The 22,112-nt window shown below is 48.4% G+C and overlaps 1 protein-coding gene across 5 annotated transcripts in view; it reads right to left on the bottom strand.

The window, feature by feature from the left end:
* The window catches only part of Pxylp1 (2-phosphoxylose phosphatase 1), a 58,856-nt gene that overhangs the window by 20,193 nt on the left and 16,551 nt on the right, over positions 1–22,112 (bottom strand). For 3 of the 5 annotated variants that reach the window (XM_051206632.1, XM_051206642.1, XM_051206658.1), the window contains exon 2: positions 10,826–10,957. In XM_051206632.1, the coding sequence (XP_051062589.1) occupies positions 10,826–10,904 (79 nt within the window). In that variant the 5' untranslated portion in view covers positions 10,905–10,957. Of the gene's footprint in view, positions 1–9,003; positions 9,121–10,825; positions 10,958–19,482; positions 19,532–22,112 lie in introns of those variants that run through there. The other 2 variants (XM_051206650.1, XM_051206667.1) reach the window with 2 other exon arrangements.

Raw genomic sequence — 22,112 nt, 5'->3', positions numbered from 1 at the left:
CTATTAGGCTTATACCAGAGTGCATGAAAGCAGGGGTGCCCCAGCTTGCTACTCGGCCACCCCAGACACCTCTTTCATGTTTATGTACCCTAGTGGCTGGCGGAGGACAGCCCTTTGAAAATGCTTGCTGAGCCAAAGGTCCACTGTCATACACTGCACTCTGCTTTGTGTTTCACAGAGTCCCCTGGAGAATCCTGAGGGTTACCCAAGCAGCCTAGGGAGCGCATGGCTGCAGACAGGCTTCCTGATTCAAAGAGGCTGCGGTGTCGCTGGTTGCTGTGGTCAGCAACCTGGCTCAGGACTCACCTCAGATCTCTGAGAGACCTGGTCCAATTGACCTATAAGGGATGACTCATGGGGAGCTCTATTTGGGGCGGGGCTGGCTGGGAGGAGGCCGGCAGGAGTGGGTCCTTGAGGCTGAAGGACACTGCCACCCTTGCACTGAGCTATTTGCTACAGGAGCTCTTGATGGCTGGCTCTTCTGGACTGGGCACAGTGAGTAGAGGGACAGGCTCAGAGGCTGGGAACACACAAACTGTCTGGAGCCTGGGATCTGAGGCTGCACCTATCCCTCCAACCCTTGCCCATGCCTCCTAACTCAGCTGCCTCATCACCTCCTCCACAGGACCATTAGAAAGATTGCTGTCTCAAAGTCAGGTGGTGGTGGCCTGCCTCTGCCAGGTGGATCTCTGTGAGTTTGAGATCAGCCTCATCTACAGACTGAGCGAGTCCCAGGACAGCTGGGATGGTTATACACAGAAACCTTGTCTTAAAAAAACCAAACCAAACCAATCCAAAAAACCCCACTGCTGTCTCCATGCAGATGCCAGCAACTTAGATGGAAAGGAAAAAGGTACAGTTAGGGGGTGGCATTTGGAGTGAGAGTGGGCAGACAGATGGAAGGATCATGAGGCTGGCTGTGTAGGTGGAAAAATCCTTGAGTCTCACTGTGTGCCCTGGGGCTAGCTACAGTGTCACTGTGAGTAACATTCGTGACAGAGTAAGTACTTCCTGACTGCCCAGGGGCGCGCACTTTCTCTGTAGTGTGATCACTAAGCAGAAAGGAAGATTTATTAGCCACCTCGTCTCCTCCATCATCTACTCCTCCTGTCCACAATGCTAATCTGCTGGAATAAAGATGCTGACAGGATCTAAAAAATGACAGACAACGGTCCCTTTCAGGCTTCTGCTTAGGTCCCTGTGGTGGCTCGAATAAGACTGGCCACAGAGGCTCATAGATTTGAGGGAGTGATGTTATTGGACAGGGATTAGGAGGTGTGGCCTTGTTGGAGTAGGTGTGGCCTTGTTGGAGGGTGTGTGTCACTGGGGGTGGGCTTTGGGGTTTCAAATGCTCAAGCCAGGCCCAGCGACTTTCTCTTCCTGCCGCCTGCCAATCTGGATTCTGTATGTGGGCCTCTCAGCTACTCTCCAGCACCGTGTCTGCCTGTGCACCACCATGCTTTGCAGCATGATGATGCTGGACTACACCTCTGAACTGTAAGTCAGCCCCAATTAAATGTTTTCTTTTGAAGAGTCGCCATGGTCATGGTGTCTCTTCATAGCAAAAGAACATTGACTAAGACAATCACCTACTCTCAGAAGCAAGCAGCAAACTTCTCAGAAGCAGGATGACAAAAAAACGTTCCCTTGCAAGCCCTTCCTCATTCCCTCTCTCCACCCTGGCCTCCAGGCTTTACCAGCAGACAGTACTGTGACTAGGCTCAACTGGCCCTAATCCTAGGCAGAGTACCATCAGCCAGGAAGTGCACCATTGGTGGTAGTGGTGTGGGGAGACAAAGAGCTTCCTGAAGGCCACAAGCCAGGCTGTAACTCCTCAGGCTGATGCCTATGCTTCTGTCCACCAGTCATTAGTAAATAAGAAAAGGGAGTGAAAGCACTTAAAAGGGGACAGGACCTCTCAGTCATGACACCTGTACCCCCTAGTCATTGGTCTGGGAGTACAGGGAAGGCTATTGGAGAGATGCTGAGATGTGCCATGAATGGTCACTGCCATCTTCAGATGCTAGCTAACAAGAACCTGGCTCAGGCACCAGAGCTATGAACATCTTTGAAGCAAAAGCTGCATTTGATGATTACATTTTGATTTTTGCTGATTCTATTTCTGGACCCACAGGATGGAAAAAAACAGCCCAGAGTCAGAGCCACTACAGTGTCCCAGACAGTCTATTAGCCACCAGCTCCTGGCTGGCTCTCAGTAATGAGTGGGTCATCAGGTATGCTACAGCCAAGTGTCTGGAGCCTGTTCAGTACTGGGAATCTCTCCGACTTGCACAGACACAAGCCAGGGTCCTTCCTCCAGGGTGCCAAGCCAGTGTCTATGGTGTCCATTCATCTCCCCATATTAAGGCCTTGACCCAGAGGAAAAAAGACAAAAATCCTAGCTGTTACAGATTGCATCTGAAATGTCCCCACAGCCTCACATTCGAGGACTTGTTGCCTAGCTGATGACAAAGTACTGGGAAGCTGTGGGACCTGTAAGAGGTGGGGTCTGGCTGTGGAAACAGAATGCTAGAATCAGCCCTGGTTCCTATCTAGCCCTGATCTGCCACCATGTGAACACTCCACACCCTTACCATCTCAGTTACAGTCTCCAACTGCCATGCTTCCCCTTTAATGGTGAAACCAAATCTCTCTGAAACTGAGAGCCAAAATGAAACTTTCCATGTAAGTTGTTTCTGCCGGGTATTTTGAGGAAAGTGACACAGAAGTAACTAACACCCTGGCCCTCTTCTACCTGCCACAGCCTTAGCCTCCAGGGCAAACTACTCCCAGGTACCTGATGCCAACTCTAATGGGGCACTGCGCAGGCAGAAGCTATTGCAGCGGTGGCAACAATCCCTTTCCTCCTGCAGAGGAGCCCCACATGGGTGGCAGCAACGTGCTGGCTGGTTTCTTGTCAACACAAGTGAGAGTCATCTGAGGGGACAGAACCTCCACTGAGGAAATGCCTCCATCAGATTGGCCTGGAGGCAAGCCTGTGGGCCATTTTCTTGATTAGTGATACGAGAGGGCCCTGCCCATTGTGGATAATGCCACCTCTGCACTGACCGGGCCTGCGGTGCATAAGAACGCAGGCTGAGCAAGTCACTGGGAGCTGGTCAGAAGGCAGCATTCCCCTAGGACCTCTGCCTGAGCTCCTGCCCTGACTTCCCTTTATGCAGGACTGCAACTGCAAGCTAAAATAAACCCTTCCCTGCCCACGTTGCTTTTGATCATACTGTTTTATCACAGCTGCAGAAACCCAAGCTAAGATAAGCAGTCCCCCAATACACACACACGTACGCACACACGCACGCGCGCACGCACACACACGCACACACATACACACACGCACACACACGCACGCACGCACGCACACACACACACACACACACACACACACACGCATGCACGCACACTACATACCAACACTGTGGTCCAGTTGGGTCCATGCTGTTCCTCCATGCCCTGTACTTGCCAAGCTAACAAACACAAGGAAGGGACCTGACTCTAAGAAGGCTCCTTTCCAGAAAAGTCAGGCTGCCCCAAAGGAAGGCAGTATGGCAGCAGGAGGGGGTGGGGTGGCTTTCAAGGCCCAGTCTCTCCCCATCCCCACAGCATGTGTGCTCTGTCTGCTCTTCCTCCACTGGACAGACACCTGGCAGACGAAAGCTCCATGTTGGGAACAACAGGTAGCCATCACAGTGACTGGAAGCGTGACAGGATAGTCACTTCAACTTTAACTCTGGGCTCGGCTGCTCGGCAAGTCACTCTAGTGACACCCCCAGCAAAGAATCCACTGAGGCCAGGGTCTGGCTTGCCATCTGCATTTTACCTTCCTAGCTCCAGGCCTGCCTTGCCCCAGTGGGGACCTCAGCTTGGGCTGGTCACATCCTTGGGGACTGCAGTCAGACGGACTCCACTTGTCTGTCCATGGTTCTTGCTGCTGAGAAGCAGCCTGGGTTGGGGAGTGCAAGGGTTCAGAAAGCAAGGAGCAGGATCCAGTTCTGGCTCTGGGCAGATATCGCTAACCTCGATTTGTAAAACAAAGTTGACAATACCAACATTAGGATGGTGGTGAATGACTTGCGGTCACTTGTGCACAGAATATGGTAAAGGACCAAGACATGCCATTTCCACAACTGTCCTCCAAATGTTTATTCCTGTTCCCTATGTGTTCTTAAAATAAGAAAAAAGACTTATTATTTTTATGTTGCATAAGTATAAGTGTCTCCATGAGTTAATGTGTACCACATGCAAGCAGTTGCCCGAGGAGAGTAGATGTCAGGTCCCCTGGAATTAATTGGGAGTTCCAGGTGGTTGTGAGCCGCTTGATATGGATGAACTTGGGTCCTCTGCAAGAACAGTGAGTGTTCTTACTCACTGAGCCTTCTCTCCAGACACCCCCGACCCCCAGCCTTATAATTTCTTAACACATGCTCCCTTCAGTGTGGGATCAGGAAACAGTCTCCACACCTGAGAAACACAGTGAGCCAGTCTCCCTCCCCATTGGTCACCTCAACAACAGCAGCTTTTCTAACCACGCAAGCAAGCATTCAGTTCACCGGAAGGACTCTGGAATTCTCTTTCATCTATCTGCCAAGGAGTGATGATTTGCTCTAACTGCCAATTCCCACAATTCCCTTAGCACTCCTCAGCCCACAAAATAATCTTGAAAACCCACCCTGTCTCCATGCTGAACTGGATCAAAAAAAAAAAAAAAATGAATAAATCGGAAAGTCTGCTGGAATTGACCACAAAAACCAGAACCACAAGAAAGAGCTGTAGTTCTCTTATCTACCTTTGTCACTTGCTTTAGAGGAGAGGTGGCCAAGGCCACAACCACACCTGAAGGCTCAGGCGCATGATTTTATACAGACTGATCAAACAGCTGGACCTCAGTTCCTTTGTGAACGTACTGAGCCACCATATACTACCTTTCATAGTTCCTCATTTTAACATCACCTGAGCATGAGCCGCCTGGTGCGGAAGGCCAGTCAGTGCCTCTGCTGAGCTGCCTGCCTGCATGAGCCCGAGGGCCACGGCAGAGTATGGCTCACAGGGCTGGCGGCTCAGCAAATCCTATCAGGCTGGAGGCCATTTACAAGCTAGCTGCCTTGACTTCCTCCCCCAGCATTTGCCACAGGGACCTAAGTTTATCAACTGCTAGAGTATGAGTGCTCCCTCAGCGGACCTAGCTTGAGTCCCACTTGAAGCCTCAGGGAATGGTCCAGAAACCACATTCCTCAGGGGGGCACAGGTTGGCTGCCGCCCAACAGGCCCACTGTGATGTGAACTAGTGATTACAGAGATGGCCAGGGTGGGCATGGAAGAGAACTAGGAAAAGTACCTGACTCCCTCACTTCTTGTGTCCTGGGCCCCCTCTGCCCCAGCTCTGAGAGCCTGAGGATGACCTAAGGGAGTGGTTGTCTCCTTCCACCAAGCGGGGTCTGAGAATCAAACTCAGGTTGTCTTGCTACCGAGTACCTTTATCTACGGGGCCACCTGCCAGCCTGGACTCCTTGCTCTCTCTAAAGGCATACACATCTCTAACCCTTGGCTCTGGAAACACACACGGGTCTTACAAATGCCCAACTTCACACACACTGCTGTATTCTCTTTCCCAGATGACATGGGATCCAAAGCACTACAGGGCAGGGGCAGAGTATGAGGCCTGGAGACTACAGGATGAATGCTGGCTCTGCTGACAGACAAAAAGGTGCACTCCACCCTCTTCACGGGCTGATTAAGCTCGGGACTCCTGGTCTGCCCATCTGAGACCTTCCAGAAGACTGCCTCCCTCCCGGTTTCTGAACAGCTCCTGTCTAAGCAGCCTCACCCGGCTGGAGCTGCCTTGTCTCCATCCTCCCTGTCTCCCCAGGATCTCATCTTGGGCCCACCTTCCTTTCCTTTCCCAGGGTTGTGGGGAATACAGCCATAGCGGAGACTGAGCAGGCTGGAGCCATCGTCTCAGATGCCAGGGAGAACGACTTTTCAAATAAGGGCTCAAAGTTTATTTATGTGAAACTGGTAAATAACTTTTAAAACCTGAAAACATTGGCTGGGCCAAAGCAAACAAGTTCACAGCCTCTACACGATCAGGCTCTTCCCAGCCAGACTGAATGACGGTGAACACACGGCCATAAGCATTGGCTGCAGACTTGGTCTTTCCTAGTCCTATGACCAAGATCCACTTTGGGCAGGCACTGCATGCATGCAGCCCTCGTGTGCCTCCCACCATCCTGTGCACGATGCTGACAGTGCCAGATCCCTCCCCTCACACCCTCCCTTCCGGAGCTCTGCGCACTTCTTTTCTTGTTCTGAGTACTGTTCCTCCTCATTTCCCTGGGTCTGCATCTTACTCCTGAGTGCAGCACAGCAGGAGACCTCTGAATGAATAATGGGCGAAAAAGCAAACAGTGAAGACCTGAGCCAGACTCCTGGGGTTCAAGGTAGAGTCATCACTCTGCCCCATTATACCCCCCAAGTAGTCATAAACCCTCCACACACACGGTGACTGCCAGGCTAAGGCCTGCATCTCAGCCACCCCCAGTCTTCCACTGTGTAAGTGAAACAGCATCACCCGGCGTCACCCTCCCACCAGTTCACACTATACACGGAGCCATACCTGGGTGTTGGCTCCACTCCCACCAGGAGTCAGATTCTATAGCGAGGCCACAGACAGTTTTGTTTGCTTGTTTAGGAATGTGCATTTTCAACAAGATCCCAAGGCAAAGAAGGCTGGCCCTGGCACCCGGATGTCCACTCTGGAGAAAACAGAAGCGGGCTCTGCACTCTCCAGGATGCTAGCTGCATGGTGCTGTCTCTGCCGCTGAGCAGCCTCCGTCTGCCAGGGACACCCTTCTCCAGTGTCCTCCCCAGACAACTCCAACCCTCCCTCAAGCCTGACCTCAGATGTCCCCTGTCCTACCCTCCCTCAAGCCTGACCTCAGATGTCCCCTGACTCCCCAGACTGGACTGGGTTCTTGTCTTCTATCCTGCCATGCCACCCTACCAAACATACATGATCTTGATTCTCTTAACACACTTTAGGATTACTATGTGACAGGCACTGCAGCACGTGTTACAGAATCCTTCACCAACTCTATCCATCACGACCTCCACTTTACCGAGAGGAAACTGAGGTACAGAGAAGGCAAACAGCTTCTCTAAGCTGGAAAACTGGTCAGTGGCAGCATGGGATTTGGTTGGCAGCCAGGCTCCAGAGTCCATGCTCTGTCCACGCCACCATGCTCCGCCCCTCCCCTGCCCAGCACTACACTGCATTCCAAGTCTCTGTTCCTGATGTACTCCCACTGGTAGAGAGGGGCCTGTGGCTCCAGAGGGACTGAACTCTCAGCATAGTGACAACTCAAGAATATTACCTAAAGAATAAAGCTGCACAGACTCCCAGCACTGGGTCAACAAGGACAGATGAAATTAATAAAACTTCAGAGTTTAAAGATACAAAATGTGATTGGACCCAATGACCTGCCTGACACTCTCCTCCTAAGAAAGTGACCTTCCAGAATGTGCCAGCTCCTGTGGGGAGAGCACACCACTCATGCCACCCTGACGAGACACTGAATCCTCAGAAGCTTCGCTTCATGCCTAATGCAAATGTGTCTCTGTGTCCTGATGACTGCCATAGGCACCATACAGATTAACTGTCAGCCAATGTACTGCAATTAAAAGCAAATAAATGGATGGCAAATCGCATGTTTTCTTTCACCAAATAGCTGAAGGAACATAAGCTCTGACCGCCTTCTGGGATGCCAGAATACCATGAGTGCACTCTGATGGGGGTCTGGTTTGCTTACAGACTTACAGTCAGTGAGCTTCTGTGGGCCAAGGGTTTTCAACCCTTGCAATCAATCTTGCTCTCAACCATTCTTGCAAAAACCATATTAATCAGCTCCATTTTACAGAAGAAACAGCAGCCGCCATGAGCCAGGGGCTTTCCCAAAAGTCTACATTCTCGTACCAACTTTGCAAAGGAGCGGTAAGTAACTAAGAGGCTTGTACCAGCCAAGGAGTTTCCACAAGTTCTATTCTCACGCCAACCTTGCAAAATTATGGTGATTCACTCTCTTATGAAAGAAGGGGCAGAGTAGCCAGCTGCTTAATGAGGAAGCTAACATTCAGATCAAGGCCCCAATTTCAGAGCCTGTGTATGCTGTCACACCATCATTTGGGGAATGCTGGTGAGAACGTGGAGGAGTGAGCCCAAAATACACACAGAAGAAATGCTGCAAAGAGGAAAAATGGGCGATTATAAGTGGGCAGAGAAGGCGGAAATGAATGATTCTGATCTCTTCACATCCTAATAATCTTCCTATGTCCTAACAAAGGATCCTTGAATTTGAGAAGTTATTTTTCTCCCTGGACACATTTTAATATTAAGGAACTGAAAATATATTTTTAAAATGCCTTCATTAAGGACCTCCAGCATGTGCAGCCATTGGCATTATTGAAGATGAATGTGTTGAGAAGCTATGAGCTGTTCCCCGGGTCGTTCCCCACTCCCTTCACCTCCACCATGCTGAGCACACCAAGCATTTAACACGTGCGTGCATCTTGACCACTCACCTCCTCTGCCCACAGGGAAACACACTGCTTTAAGCAACCTCATTTCTCCATGCTAACCTGTCACAACGTTTCCATACTGACAAGAAAATGGATCTACCAACAAGATGCACAGTAGTTTCAGAAAATGAAACCATACTTTTTGCATAAGGCACACAAATATAGTTGATAACCTCGACTACATTGTCTCAAACAATAATACTGCCAACATGGCATTAAAAAAAATTATCAAAAGGAACAATAAAGAAAAAGCATGTATGTTTTAGGGTAAGAACAAAAGCTTGCGTCAATCTTGGCTTTGTGAATCAATAAAGTTCCTTATACTATAATAATAAGCAATCAACAAAGCAATCAAGTAAATAAAGCAACTAAGCATCATTTCTACAGAAGCAGGCAGGTTCCAAAGTTGCAGTTTACCTAGGAGGAGAAAGGCAGCACGGACGTCCATTTCTTAAGCTTTCTGAACTGCAAGGTACTTCAGAATAAAGAGCTTGGGTCCAGCCAGGCCAATTTATTCTGAAAAATTTTCCTTTAAAAAGTGTGAGGCCCTCCTAACACAGACGAACATTCAGAAGCACTGTACAAGCAAGACACACAGGGCCATTCAGTGCCACACAGGCCACTCATGGGAGAGATGCCTGGGGAACACAAGAGAGCCACATTTACCTCATAACCCGCCAGGGTTGGGGATAAAACTCCAGGCTGATTGCAGGTCCCTCCTCCTTCACCGAATGGTGGAAAATTTCCAATGAAAAACTACAAACAACGAAACCACTGAAAGCCAAACCCCCTTTTTGGAAAGGATTTCTATTTTTTGCAGGTCATTAGCCATCTGGAGTATTTTTGCACGTCGATGGTCGCCTTCTCTTGACCACTTCCAATATTGGAAGGATGAAGTGAGTATTTTTAAGCCTCTTTGCTGTTAGAACAGCCTGTCACATGCACAGAGGTAAGCCTGTACCGCTCTGAGGTGAATCAGGCGAGCCTGCTCAGAGCTTTCTTTCACCGATCCACCCACTCCTGATGCCAAGTCTCCCACATTCCTCTGCAATCACCACAGCCCACTCACTGAGCCACCTGTTCCTCTTTCTGCCACTCAAAGCGAAAACAGAAATGCCACCTCCCCACAGAGCTCCTGGGGGGTGACAAACACTTGTCTCCCACCCATTAGGGTGAGGTGGTAAAAGCAGAGAAGCCAGGTGACAGCAAATACACAGTTCTCAGCATCATACCACCGCCTCCTCAGTTTCCAGGACACAGAAGCCAAAGGAAAGGGAAATGCTTCCAGAGCAGTCATAGCTCGTTCATTCAACAGACATTCAAGAGACACCCACTCTGCCCTGGGCATGTGGGGTCCTGAGGTACACCGGGAAAGGGCCCAGTGAGGCTTTACGGCTAGTGAAAGGGAATAATGGCTCAGAAAATCCTGATGCACATCAGAGAGGCACCAAACCCTTGGGAGCAATGAAGGAATCTAGAGAAGAGGCAAGGGCTGGAAGGATGGAAGGAAGAGGGGGAAAAGAGCTGGCCCATGCCGGAATGCTAGTTCATTGGAGAAGGCCAAGCAGAGGGGAGATACAGGGGACTGTGGGTCACCACTGAAGGGCTGCAATCAATGAGAGGCACTGAGGCACAATTTGAGTTCCAAGATAGGCTCTCTCATGGCAAGTGTGGGGAGCACAGATCTGGGGTACAGTGTGAACATAAGGAGGATGATGGATGGGGAGGCCCACAAATGAGCTTCACCAGAGAGTCCTTACGTTGCTACCTGGAACCTCCCATGAGCAGCCTCTGCCACCCAGGGACAAGGTTTCAAACCAACAACCTACTTTCCCCACAGTCTCCTGAGCTACCCCAACCCCATGAACATGAAATGGCCATTTGGACTTCAAGGAACCAAGAGTCAAATGCCTCTGCTCAGCATGAGAAACTCTGTACCTTGGGGATGGGTGTCAATGAGAAAAAGCAAGCAGTTTAGGAATGCTATCACATATCACGTATCATGAGGCTAGGTGTGAGTGTGGTGGCACAGGCCTAGGAGGCTGAGGAAGGAGGATCATTCATTTGAGATCTGGATTCAAAGAAAAGAAAAGATACCAGTTTAGGACTCATACTTGCAACCATTCACCATGATACTGAAAAGGCCCTGGTGTTTCCTGGATGCCCACAAACCCAGGTCCTTAGTTTCCCAGCGAAGTCGGCTACCCTCCTGCAGCCCTCAAGTCCCCTCTATACTCACAGAACTGCAGGCTGAGGCTCAGGAAGGCCAGCAGCCCAGCCAGGGCCAGCAGCACCAGGAAGCGATTGCGGTAAAGCATTATTATCTGCTCTACTTTCTCTTCATGGTTTCACCTCCAACTCGAAACCCGTCCTGCGGAGAAAACAAAGGCAAGGAACACATGTTCAAGGAGAAAGAGAAGTCTGTCACCTATAAGTAATCTGGTTAACCCCTCCCCCTGGTGGGGAGCCATGGAGAACTCCCACTTGCTCTGGAAGTCTTTTTGCCCCCAGAGAAGCCCAAGTGAGAACACTCTGCCCAGTGAAAAGATTCGCTAGTACTCCCCTTACCTGCCGTCAAAGGCTGGGAGACTGGAGAGACACAGCATTCCAGAGGGAAGTACAAAGAATGTTCATAGAGCATGCACATGCCACAGACAACAAACCATGCAATGGACCCCATTATGACCTCAAACCTTTAAAACTTCAACTTTCTGATGAACCGTCTGCCAAGATAACCTTGACCTTGCATCATACCTTGGACATCAGCCATTGCAACGTATCCCACAGGGATGCTTTAGGGATGCTGGTTGCTTCTATACAAAGAGCCCCATCAGTCAGTCAGAGGACTGGGCCATTCCAGACCAGTGAGCCTCTCAGCTATGGCCTTGGATCTTCCTGCAGCTCCACCCCCATTCTAATTCCTTTAAATATTAGGATGGTACAACAGGACTTTCACTTTTTGAATATTGGGTAAGACCCTTAATTTTCCATCCATGAAAAAAGGGTGCTGTAATTTTATTCTATCGGCCTTACATACAAGTTTTGTTTATTATGTGTGGGGGGGGCGGGGTGCATGTGCCCCAGTGTACCTGTGCAGGACAAAGAACAACTTTGTGAGGTCAGTTCTTTCCTTCTGCTTTTACATGGGCCCTGGGAATTCAATTCGGGCCTCCAGCATACTGGGTTTATTTTCTGGTCTTCACTGGGGTTTTAAGTAGAACTTGGAAACCGTATTTTCCTTAGAAAACATTCCTAAGATTATAAGCCAGTGGTAGTGTCGGCAGCACAGGCCTTTAATCCCAGCACTCAGGAGGCAGAAGTGGGCAGATCTCTGTGAGTTCAAGGCCAGCCTTGTACTACAGAGTGAGTACCAGGACAGCCAGGGCTACATAATTAAGATTATACCAGCTATTACCCACTTCAAATTCAATCTCCACAGAGCCCGGATAGACAAAGTCAGAGAGAAGTTCACCTGCTAACGTGCAGATGGCACCTAACTGCTTCCCAGGGTGAGGCAGGTGCATGGCATGCGGACTGTTTCAATAAGCTACTTTATAAAAACGTTTATCTGCTGGAAGCGAGGCAGAAGCCACAGTCTGCACCCCATTGTTCCCATCCTCTCCCCACAGCCCTGCACCCTCCTTAAGAAAGGGACATGTCAGAATTCTGTCTACCAAGGGGGGAACTTTTTCTAAACGACAAATGAAAACACTGTCACCTCACAGCACATTGGACCACCAGCACCCTTCCTCTGTGGGAACCACCTTGGTGGCCTCTTGCTAGGCAACAGCCAACCTTCATTCCATTCTTCCAGGTACCTGGGACTCCTAACTGCTCCCAGCCATCCATTTCCAGAGGTTTCTATTCACTGAGCACAGTGCAGGCTGGTGCTACATGTGCCCCAACTGTCACTGAGTTCACACACTGCCAGGTTGGTGTGTGCATTTCTGATGCACAGACAGGAAACTGAAGCTCGTGAGTGAGAAGTTACTCAGTGGTGCCAGGGTGTGAGGTGAGGTGTCTGTGGCTCTTGAGTTTTCTCTTGTGGGCTGCAGTGTCTCCTTCAACATCTGCATACTGATTCTATCTAAAGCCTGCTGATAACACGGGCCAAGTTCACTCTCAGTAGGTCAGAACTTCTACAGCTGTCTTCCTTCCATGGCCACAGGTCTCAGAGCTCCTTAGTGCTTAGTCTTTCCTGATTGGGTTTATTCTATTAATGGGGGATGTCCTTCTGTATGCTGTGGATATATGTTTCTCTTATTGGTTGATGGATAAAGCTGTTTGGCTAATGGACAGGCAGGATATAGCTAGGCAGGAAGTATAGGTAGGGCTACCAGACTAGGAGAATACTGGGAAGAGGAACAGGGAAGGTGAATTGCCAGAGAGAGACACAATGTAGCCAACAAAGGAGTAACATACCGTAGCATTACAGGTAAGCCACAGCAATACACAGTTTAGTAGAAATGGGTTAATAAATAAGAGAGAGCTAGCCAATAAGAAGCCTGAGCCATTGGCCAAAAAGTTTATAATTACTATAAGCCTCTGTGTGTTTATTTGGTACTAAACAACTTGCTGGACTGGGCTGTACAGAAACTCTGTCTACATTCTATCAATGATCTAATACAATGATTCTGAGGGGCTTTGTTTGTTTTTGCTTTAAAAGAAAATATCACCATGTAGCCCAGGCTGGCCTCAAGCTTGTAATCTGCTTGCTTCATTCTCCTGGATAATAGGACAACTCCACTCAAGCCTTGGTGATCCTTTAACTGGGAGAAGGTGGGGTAGGTGGGTGGGGCATAACTAAAGACTATAGAATGGGAAGAAAGGTTTAGAGAAAATTTTAGCATCTTTGTACTAACTATCAAGTTAGTACAAAAAACTGGGGTTTTTCTTCATGGTTTCTTCTGCCATCTACTTTTGTGGCTGAGGCCATCTTTGAACATTCTTCTCCTCTACATGGCCATCCTCTAGAGCTTCTGCCTGGGAGGCAGCACTGGGGGTCTTCCCAAGCTCTACTGTTAGAAGGGTCCTAGAGGCTTAGCTGCCCGATGATTTTATGTATTATGCAACAGCAGTAGCAGCCTAGTGCAGAGGAAGGGCTCCGTGCTGCAGGGTCAGACACAAAACAAGCTGGGTGACTGTTGCCAATTATTTAACCTCCCCGAGGCAGTTTCTCATCTGGAAATTGGGACTAATTGCCTCAGGGTATTGTGTGGACCAAATTCAAGGCTAAGTACAATCCCTTGCATGCAAGAGTCAGTCTAGAGAATATGGCTGTAGCTATCTCACCAACTCCCTGAGATAGATCCCTTCCTCTAGGGAAACTCAGTTTAGGATGGAGCTTCTTGACTCATGTTGGATAGGTGAATACTCAATATTTTCATGTTCGTATCCTCATCACTCCCTCAAATCTGGTCTTCTGTCTGTCACTCCAGGCCTGTGCTGGTCCAGGGAAACTGTCCTTGATTCTTGGGTCCAGATGGCATCTCTTGCGCCAGTATCTCCCAGCCTAGACCTGCCTTTTGGTTGCCCTGTGCTTGCATGTAGGAGGCAATGGCATGCTTTGGTTGCTGGGCTCCATCTGGTCCTTCATTAACTTTCTGCCTCCAGCCCCTTGGTGGATTCCCCAGAAGAGGCTACCAGAGCTGCTGCTGCACGGATCCTACAGTTTTCTTTGACATAGACTCTTCCTAAGGAGTTCACCTCAGTGTGGCTCAGAGCTGTCTTCGGGTGGGCATCAGGTAGTGACAACTGTTACCTGCTAAGCTAACTCTAGGTTCGCAGCATGAAGTATTTCTTAACAGTAACAGCTTCCAATTCACGCTTTTTTTTTTTTTCTGTATCCAGTAAGTTTTGAGAACTTGATACAAAGCAAAGGCTAGCTGACAGAAAAAAGGGGTCTTGCATCTTTACCAAAAAACACAAACCAGGGTCTGCACCCCAAAATGCCATCCGCTGACTGATCCACACTCTTCAGCTTGCTGAGGACTTTTGGAGAAAGGGGCTGTATTTAAGCTTAGATGTAAAACAGAGGGTATGTTGGGTTAACCAGATGGCTGAGCTCATGTAACCAACCGCCTTGCAGCTTCTAATCTCTGGATGGGCGTCATTTCTGCCTATCGTGACTTTTCAACAGGAATGTTCCCTGTCCCTCCTCCACTCCCTCCAGGTTACTGTGTCCTGTCTCCAGTGAGGGTAAAGTCTGTTGGTTCCATCTATGCTGGGCCACATCTATGCTGCACACAGCCCAGCTTGAGGGTGATGAAATCGTGACTCATCTTCTGGGGTCCACTTCATTTTCTGAAGTCCACTTCAGTAGAAGACATGGGGATTGAGACCCCCATGTCTCAATCCCCATGGCTAAATAATGTTGACAGAACCCCAAATCTGCAGGGATTTGAAAACAATGGTTTACAACTGAGGCTAAGACGTCAAAGGGTCAGTGTGTGCTTGCGGATGGGCAATGGCGGGGGCACAATTCTGCCACTGTAGGTATTCTCTGCCGGGGGACCCTCCTTCAGTGGAAAGGAACCCTAACTGAGTGGAAGGATGAGGCTGCAGAGGCCCATGGATCTATGCACCATTCCCAGCTCAGCTGCTTATTTCCCACACACTCTCAAGACAAGAGATCGACTTCGCTTCTGAGTCATGAGATCATGACTTCAGCAAGCCTGAGGATAAGAACATGGGCGAGGAGGCATGGTCAGTAGTAAATGCCCTGCAGAAGGCAGAGCAGCTGGCAGACAGCAGAGATGCGCTACACCTGACTTTCTGGCTCTGGTGGAGTTACAGACACCGTGCCTACCTAAACCCAAAGATTCACTCTTTCTCCACAACTGTCGTTCCTGCTTCACGCTGTGCTTTCTTCTCAAGATCCTGGCCACTGGACACGTCCCTATTCTCTGGGCCTCATCCTCAGCTTCAGGGCAGGCAGCCAGATCTGTAGCCACATCCATGGTTCCTCTCCCATGGTGAGACTTGAGTGCAGTTGCTGTGTGCAGCCTTGCCCGAGGGCTTCCATCCTGGAACACATTGCCTTAGATTGTACGTTCCCACAGCAAAAACTTCAAAGATTACCAAATATGGCCTCAGTTCAGCTATGTGGCCTAGGATGCAGCCTTGATTATCCAGAGTGCTTCTCCCTTTTTACTATGCCAGCCAAGAGGTTAAGAGAAGCACTTGGTAGGTCAGGCTTTCTTAGGTTTCCTTCCTGCCTTTTTCATGCTCTGTGCCTACTGCTGGGGGCCCCTGCAGCTCCTCAGACACCACACCACACTCACACGGGCCACAACAGGGCTCACCAGGGCTCTAAGCCTAGGAGGAAGTCCCACAATGCAGAAAATCAAATCCTTGTGATGGTTCACTGCTGTGCTGGCTGCATGAGTACTTCTGAGGGATTGCAGTTCCCTCCTTTCCTATTCCCCAACATTTCCCAGGTCCCATCACCTTCCATGGTGATGCTCTTGGTCCAACATGTATCACAACTAAACCCAACTCCCCAAAGTATCCCTGTGGATACAACCATTCACGTTCCGGCTGGACATAAGGTAGCAGTACCTGTTATGCAGTGTCCACTGGGCACAGCTCTAGTCCCTGGTTAAAAATACCTCAAACCCAGAATTACTGCATTGAATTTCTGATTACACAAACAGATTTAACCATAAATCTGAGCAGCAAAAGAAAAATGCAGAGTTGAAACAGCACAAGATAATAAGCAGATCCCCTTACACTACGGTAACTACCGCTCCTGAATTAAAAGGGAAAGAAATGCGTCAAAGGCATTTTTCCAAGCTACTATTCCATCCATGGAGGCTTCTAGAACCGAGCCCTGAACTATTTTTTACCTTGTAAAAACCAAGAATGCCACATCAGGCAACAGGCTCTGGTTTCCCCGGCAAAGCATACAGAATTTAGGATTTTAAATGTGACCATGGCTACTTGAAAGAAAATATGCATTCAATTATCTTCCATATGTGCTTCTAAAAGACTATTACCAGGGATAGAAAGATAGAATTAAAGAAAGAAAATACTTGGGATAGATTCTCTACTCTGATTTGTTTCAGTCATAATAATTTTGGCCTAAGTAAAAACATAATCATTGGCCCAAGTTAAGATAAAAAAAATGTTGTAATTGTAAAGTAAACATGAACCAAGCACAGGTTAAGGCTGTATCTGAGAGCCCTCCTTCTAAGGTTGCCTCAGAGAGGAGTTTAATTGCAAAATCAAAGCTGCCTGGCTAAGAATAAACCAACCTTGGAGACTGATGAAGATGGGTGAATTCTAGAGCTGCCAGGAAAGCCGGGGAGAACAGACTGGAATGCAGTGCTGGAGTGGGGTGCTCAGAGCTCACAGGAGTTAGTTGAGATCCAGAGCTCTCCCAGTAATTTGTAAGCTTGCTTTTAAAGTGGAGATCAACTCATTCATTCACTTGTTCACTCACACACACACTCACGCATGCTATTTCATATACATTCACTCACGTACTCATTCAAACACACACACACACACACTCTTACACACACACACACACACAGAGAGAGAGAGAGAGAGAGAGAGAGAGAGAGAGCGAGAGAGGCACATACAATTCATTCCAAGATGGAGTATTTCCTGACATGTACAGGTGCCATTCTAAGTAAAAACGACCTCAGGCACAGGACAGAGAGAACTTCTGGGAGGTAAGAGGCAGCATCTTGAAACTCAGAGATGAAATGCACCCCAGACTTACAGAAGAAAGGAGACGAAACCAGGAACTGTCATAAAATTCTTGGGGCAGGGCTGGAGAAATGGCTCAGCACTGCTATCCCAGAGGACCTGGGTTCAGTCCCCAGCACCCACATGGCAGCTCACAACCAGGAGATGTAATGCCCTCTTCTGGCTTCTGCGGGTACTGCTATGCATGTAGTGCACACATCAAAACACCCATGCACATGGAATAGCAAATAAATCTCAAAAGCGAACAAATGTAAGCAACAACAAGCCCTCTGGGGTTTCAGGGAGGGTAAGGAGGCTGGAGAAATGCTGCTGCAGCTGGCGTGGATCCTCAGGGGTCACAGTGTGACTCTGCTTAACGATGTCCATGCTCAAAGTGGGAAAACAAAGCCAGCTTTTTATGAAAGGAGATGGAATGCCGGCAAAACGACATGAGCGGGCCACGGAAGAGGATATAAAGCTGTTTTTCTAGTTTCCATTCCACCATAGTGCTGAGTAAGTGCGTAAGAATGTAATTGATAATCAAAGCATAAAACACTGAAGTCCAGGACTTCAGAAGGGCCATTTTAACTGTACAGAGGTCCACGGAGACGTGCCGAGTGTGGCACTGGATAAGGGCTTGCTTGAATGTCTAATCTGGATGTGTGATGGTTTTACTTGTGGGTTCAGGGGTTTATTTAATAATAATCTCAAAAGTAAGACTACAGTCTAACTAGTCAAGTAACGAGTAGCCAAACATTAGGCCACGGGAAACCAGAACCTCCGGGGAAGGAGAGAGCACAGAGGTTGGTTGGCCACGCCCAGACTAGCAGATAGCAGGTCAGCTCCCTGGAAGAAGGCGATGCATTTGTGATTGTAACTCACAAAAATGTGTCACCACACAATGCAACAATCTGGCAATACCCCTGAATTCCACGTCATTTAGTCTGCTCCATATAGTCAGGACTCAGGGTCGGGCGCCTATGTCTAGAGCACATGGTGAGCCATGGTTTTCCTCATGAGGCAATAGAGCCCTGGATTGTGAAGGGCGTTAACAGACAGCAAAGCAGAGTTGCTGCTAAGTGCCAGCGACGAGACGCTCAGGTGTCCTGCAGCTCGCATGAGGTAACATGCTGCCTGTTCCTTACCTCTGTTCACTCTGTCCCCATCCATAGCAAGAGACCGCCTACTGGGAACAGCAAGGAAAGTCAGAGTCTGAAGAGGAGTTAAACGCCACCTGGCTCAAGGTCAGGGCAGAGTGAAATTGGCACAAGGTCCCCGGGTGTTCAAAGAACTTGACCTATGAGGCTAGGCTCCCTCCCGCCTTGCTTTACATTCAGACCCAACACTCTGCCCTTGTGTCCTTCCTGTGCACCACAGCAGACTGATGGGGCCTCTAACTGTACCCCTTATGATCAGACTTCTTTGGGCTTAATGGGACACATGGCCTTTCAACCAGCTATAAGCAGGTACTCCATCCACTTCTGGCCGTAGAGTCTGGTAATTCCAAGTCAAAAGCAGGTTGCCGGCCGCAGCCCTGCCTGAACCATCTTCCCCCACACCTTCCGGGTCTCCAAACCCCAGGATGATGAGTGTGGATAAGACACAGCATCCTAGCACATGAAGAGAACTCTAGGTGACCCCCAGGGGCAAAGCTACTCATTTCCTTGATTGCTTATCAGCTCAAATTATTTTAAAAGTCTCCCAGTCTCTTCCCAACTCCCTCAATTTCACAACCTTTTAAAACCATGTCACTTTATTTCTGTTAAAGTAGACAATCAAATATCCCACCATTGGCATTACAAAACACCAAGCCCTTACAAGGGACTGTGGACTCTGATGACTAGACACTTACCGTGTGTAAGGCAAAACACTCATTACTGACCAGGCTCAGTGTCACCTCTGGACACAACAGGAGACATGATCATCATATAACCTCCGTTGTTGTTTTGTTTTAACCCTAAATTATTCGTGTAGCTATGAAGATGGAGTGGCTGCAGGCAACAGGAAACCCTAGCTAACCCAACAAGACACAGTGACACTGCTGGGAACTAGTCAGCACTAGGACAGCTCAAAAGCACCTGCCCCGGGGGCCAATCTTCCTATACTTTATGCTCTTAGCAATCTCCCATGTTTGTCCTCTCCCAAGACTGGCTTCTCTTAGTGTCAGAAACTGATGCCATATCCCAAGCATCACAGCCATACCTGGGCAGAGATGGTGAGACAATTCTGTGCATCCCTACTTTACCAGAGCTGGCCCCTCCAACAGACTTCCCCTCTCTTCCCTAGAAGCCAGTTATATGTCCAAGTCCAAACCAATGACATAAGAAGGGACTGTGACAACTGGGTGAGACCAATCAGGATTCACTTTCTTGGCAGAAGCCCAAGCAGGAAGGACAAAGGGTACTTACTGCCCTGAACAGCAGGGAGCCAGGGTTCTGTTACATCCTGCACCTGGAGAAGGTTTGACAACACACACAATTATCCCAAGCAGTGATTCCTAAGCTCAGTCAGCTGATGACAGCACCTGTACTTTTCAGATCTAGCCATCAAAGCACATCCTGTCATAATTACAGGTTTTCAAAACTTCAATGCGGGCTTCCTCAGGTATGATCCAGCAGCGACAAACACCATAGCGTCTCCTGCAGCCGCTGCGTCCTACCAACAAGACCTTTTATCCCAAAATCTACATTTCTAAAATATGCGGCATGAATTATTTATCTATGCTTTCTTTCCAAGAAGGTTCTAAAGTTGGTGACTTACAGAGTTGGGATTTTTAAAAGCATGAACTATTTTAATTTTTTTCCTTTTTTAAGGATTTTATGGTGTGTGTGTGTGTGTGTGTGTGTGCGCGCGCGCACACACACACAGGCATGTGTGTCTGTGGGAGTGTATGACATCCGCATGTGGGAGCCCATGGAGATCACAAGCATCAGATCGGCTGGAGCTAGAGTTACAGATGGTTGTGAGCTGTCTGGTATGGGTGCTAGGGACTGTAATTGGGTCTTTGGGAGGATAAGTTGTACATGGTCTTCATTGCTGAGCCATTGCTTCAAGCCCACGAATTATTTTTTCTCTCTAAAGTTGTCAACTACAAGGTTCAGTGACTCTCTCTCTCTCTCTCTCTCTCTCTCTCTCTCTCTCTCTCTCTCTCTCAGAAACCCCTCCAGCTAAATTATCCAGGTGACTCAGTCATTTCTTAAGACTGAAACAAAGAATTCGGCGAGTCAGAGTTTCACTTCTTATGTGTTCTCCAGCTATCTATATCAGACATTCTGGGAGAAGTCCGATTCATCCAACTGTATCCCTCGGCTCTTCCTGAAGTTCTGGGAGTAGCTATCTCTGAAATCAGCATGCTTGTTTTAGAATGGCAGCCATGCCTTGAGAGAAAGGACAACATGCGTAGCTAACTCACCAAAGCTGCTCCAAAAATAGAGCCACTTTCTAAAAACTGTATTTTGCAAGCAAAAAGGAGATTTAAAAGTCTCTTAAAATGTCAAGGGATGCTGAAGAGGGTAGAATGGACAGCCTGTAAAACTGGATTTGCAAGTGGTGCACAGAGAAGATTTAATGATAAAAGTCACATTTAGCTGACCACAGTAAGGTGTTTATCTCAGGAGGTCTTTTTCAGGCTGAAAGCACACGCAAGAGTTCTAGCAAACTCTTGACTCACTGCCAGACCATCTGTACCCTAATCAAGATAAGGACAAGGCATCAGGTACACCATGGATCACTGCTAGTGCTTGTGGGTACTTGATGGCCTTAGACTATGCTTTGAAAAGCTGCAGCCTCACCCCAGCCAAGGGTGGAGAGACACTCCTAGATGCCATCTGTAGGGACCTCAAAGTTGGCTCAAGATACCCCAAGACCTATGGGGGGATTTTTAATTCAGACCACCACAATCAGCCTGGCTTAACACTGTGGATATAACTAAGGCTTAAGGTCAATGGTAGGAAACCTGGGGGGAGGGGGAGGGGGCTGTTAACATAAGTGGTTTGGAGAATGTAAAGCAACATGATTAGGCCAATAACCTTTTTGCTTATCTTCTATAAACTTGAGCCAAAAAAAGTAAGATGGTAGCCTGTACTAGAAGTTTTGTTTCTAGATATGCATATTATATGTGTTGTAATTTAAGAAAAGCAGCACTCAAGAGAAAGATGTCATGCAACAGGGTTCAAGCTGACGGTTTTTTGTTTTGTTTTAATTAGGAAAAGGAATCATAAAAAGGGGAAAGGGAATTGGGGAGACCAGCCTCTGGAGACAGGAGCAGCAGGAAAGAGAAAAGAGGGGGAAAGAGAGGGAGAGAGAGGGGAGAACAGACAGGGAGAGGGAGACGGGGGGGGGGGGGGGAAGGAAGGGAGGCGGGCGGGGCCCTTTTAAAAAGGGAACATAGTGACATGCACAGGTGGTGCTCTTAGTGGCTGCAGCTGAGGGTGCATCCTGTCAGAACCCCAGGCACAGGCCAGTGCAGATGCCTGACACTAACAACATGGACAAAGAAGGCTTTTGCAGTAGGTAGAGGCCTGGTTTATAAACCATGCTTTCAAGCTCTGCTGAGTTGAGACTGGGCACTGTTGTGTGTGGTGGCCTAGCAGGAGGAGTGTTTGTTTAGTCATTTACTCTTCTGAATACATCTCATCACAGAAAACTGGCTCCTATCACTAGTTCACTATCGCAGTGAAAACCGACCACAGAATGCTCTGTCACCAACCCTGGTGTAAGTGATTCAGTGAGGATAAAAATCTATGCTGCTTCTCTCTGACCTCAGAATATACCGAAAGCCTCCTTTAGTAAGACAAATCATTTGAACACACTGATTTAAAACTCAACACAAA

This window comes from Phodopus roborovskii, unplaced genomic scaffold, assembly GCF_943737965.1.
Source record: "Phodopus roborovskii unplaced genomic scaffold, PHOROB, whole genome shotgun sequence".
NCBI lineage: Eukaryota > Metazoa > Chordata > Mammalia > Rodentia > Cricetidae > Phodopus > Phodopus roborovskii.
This window is presented reverse-complemented; position numbering and strand designations above follow the sequence as displayed.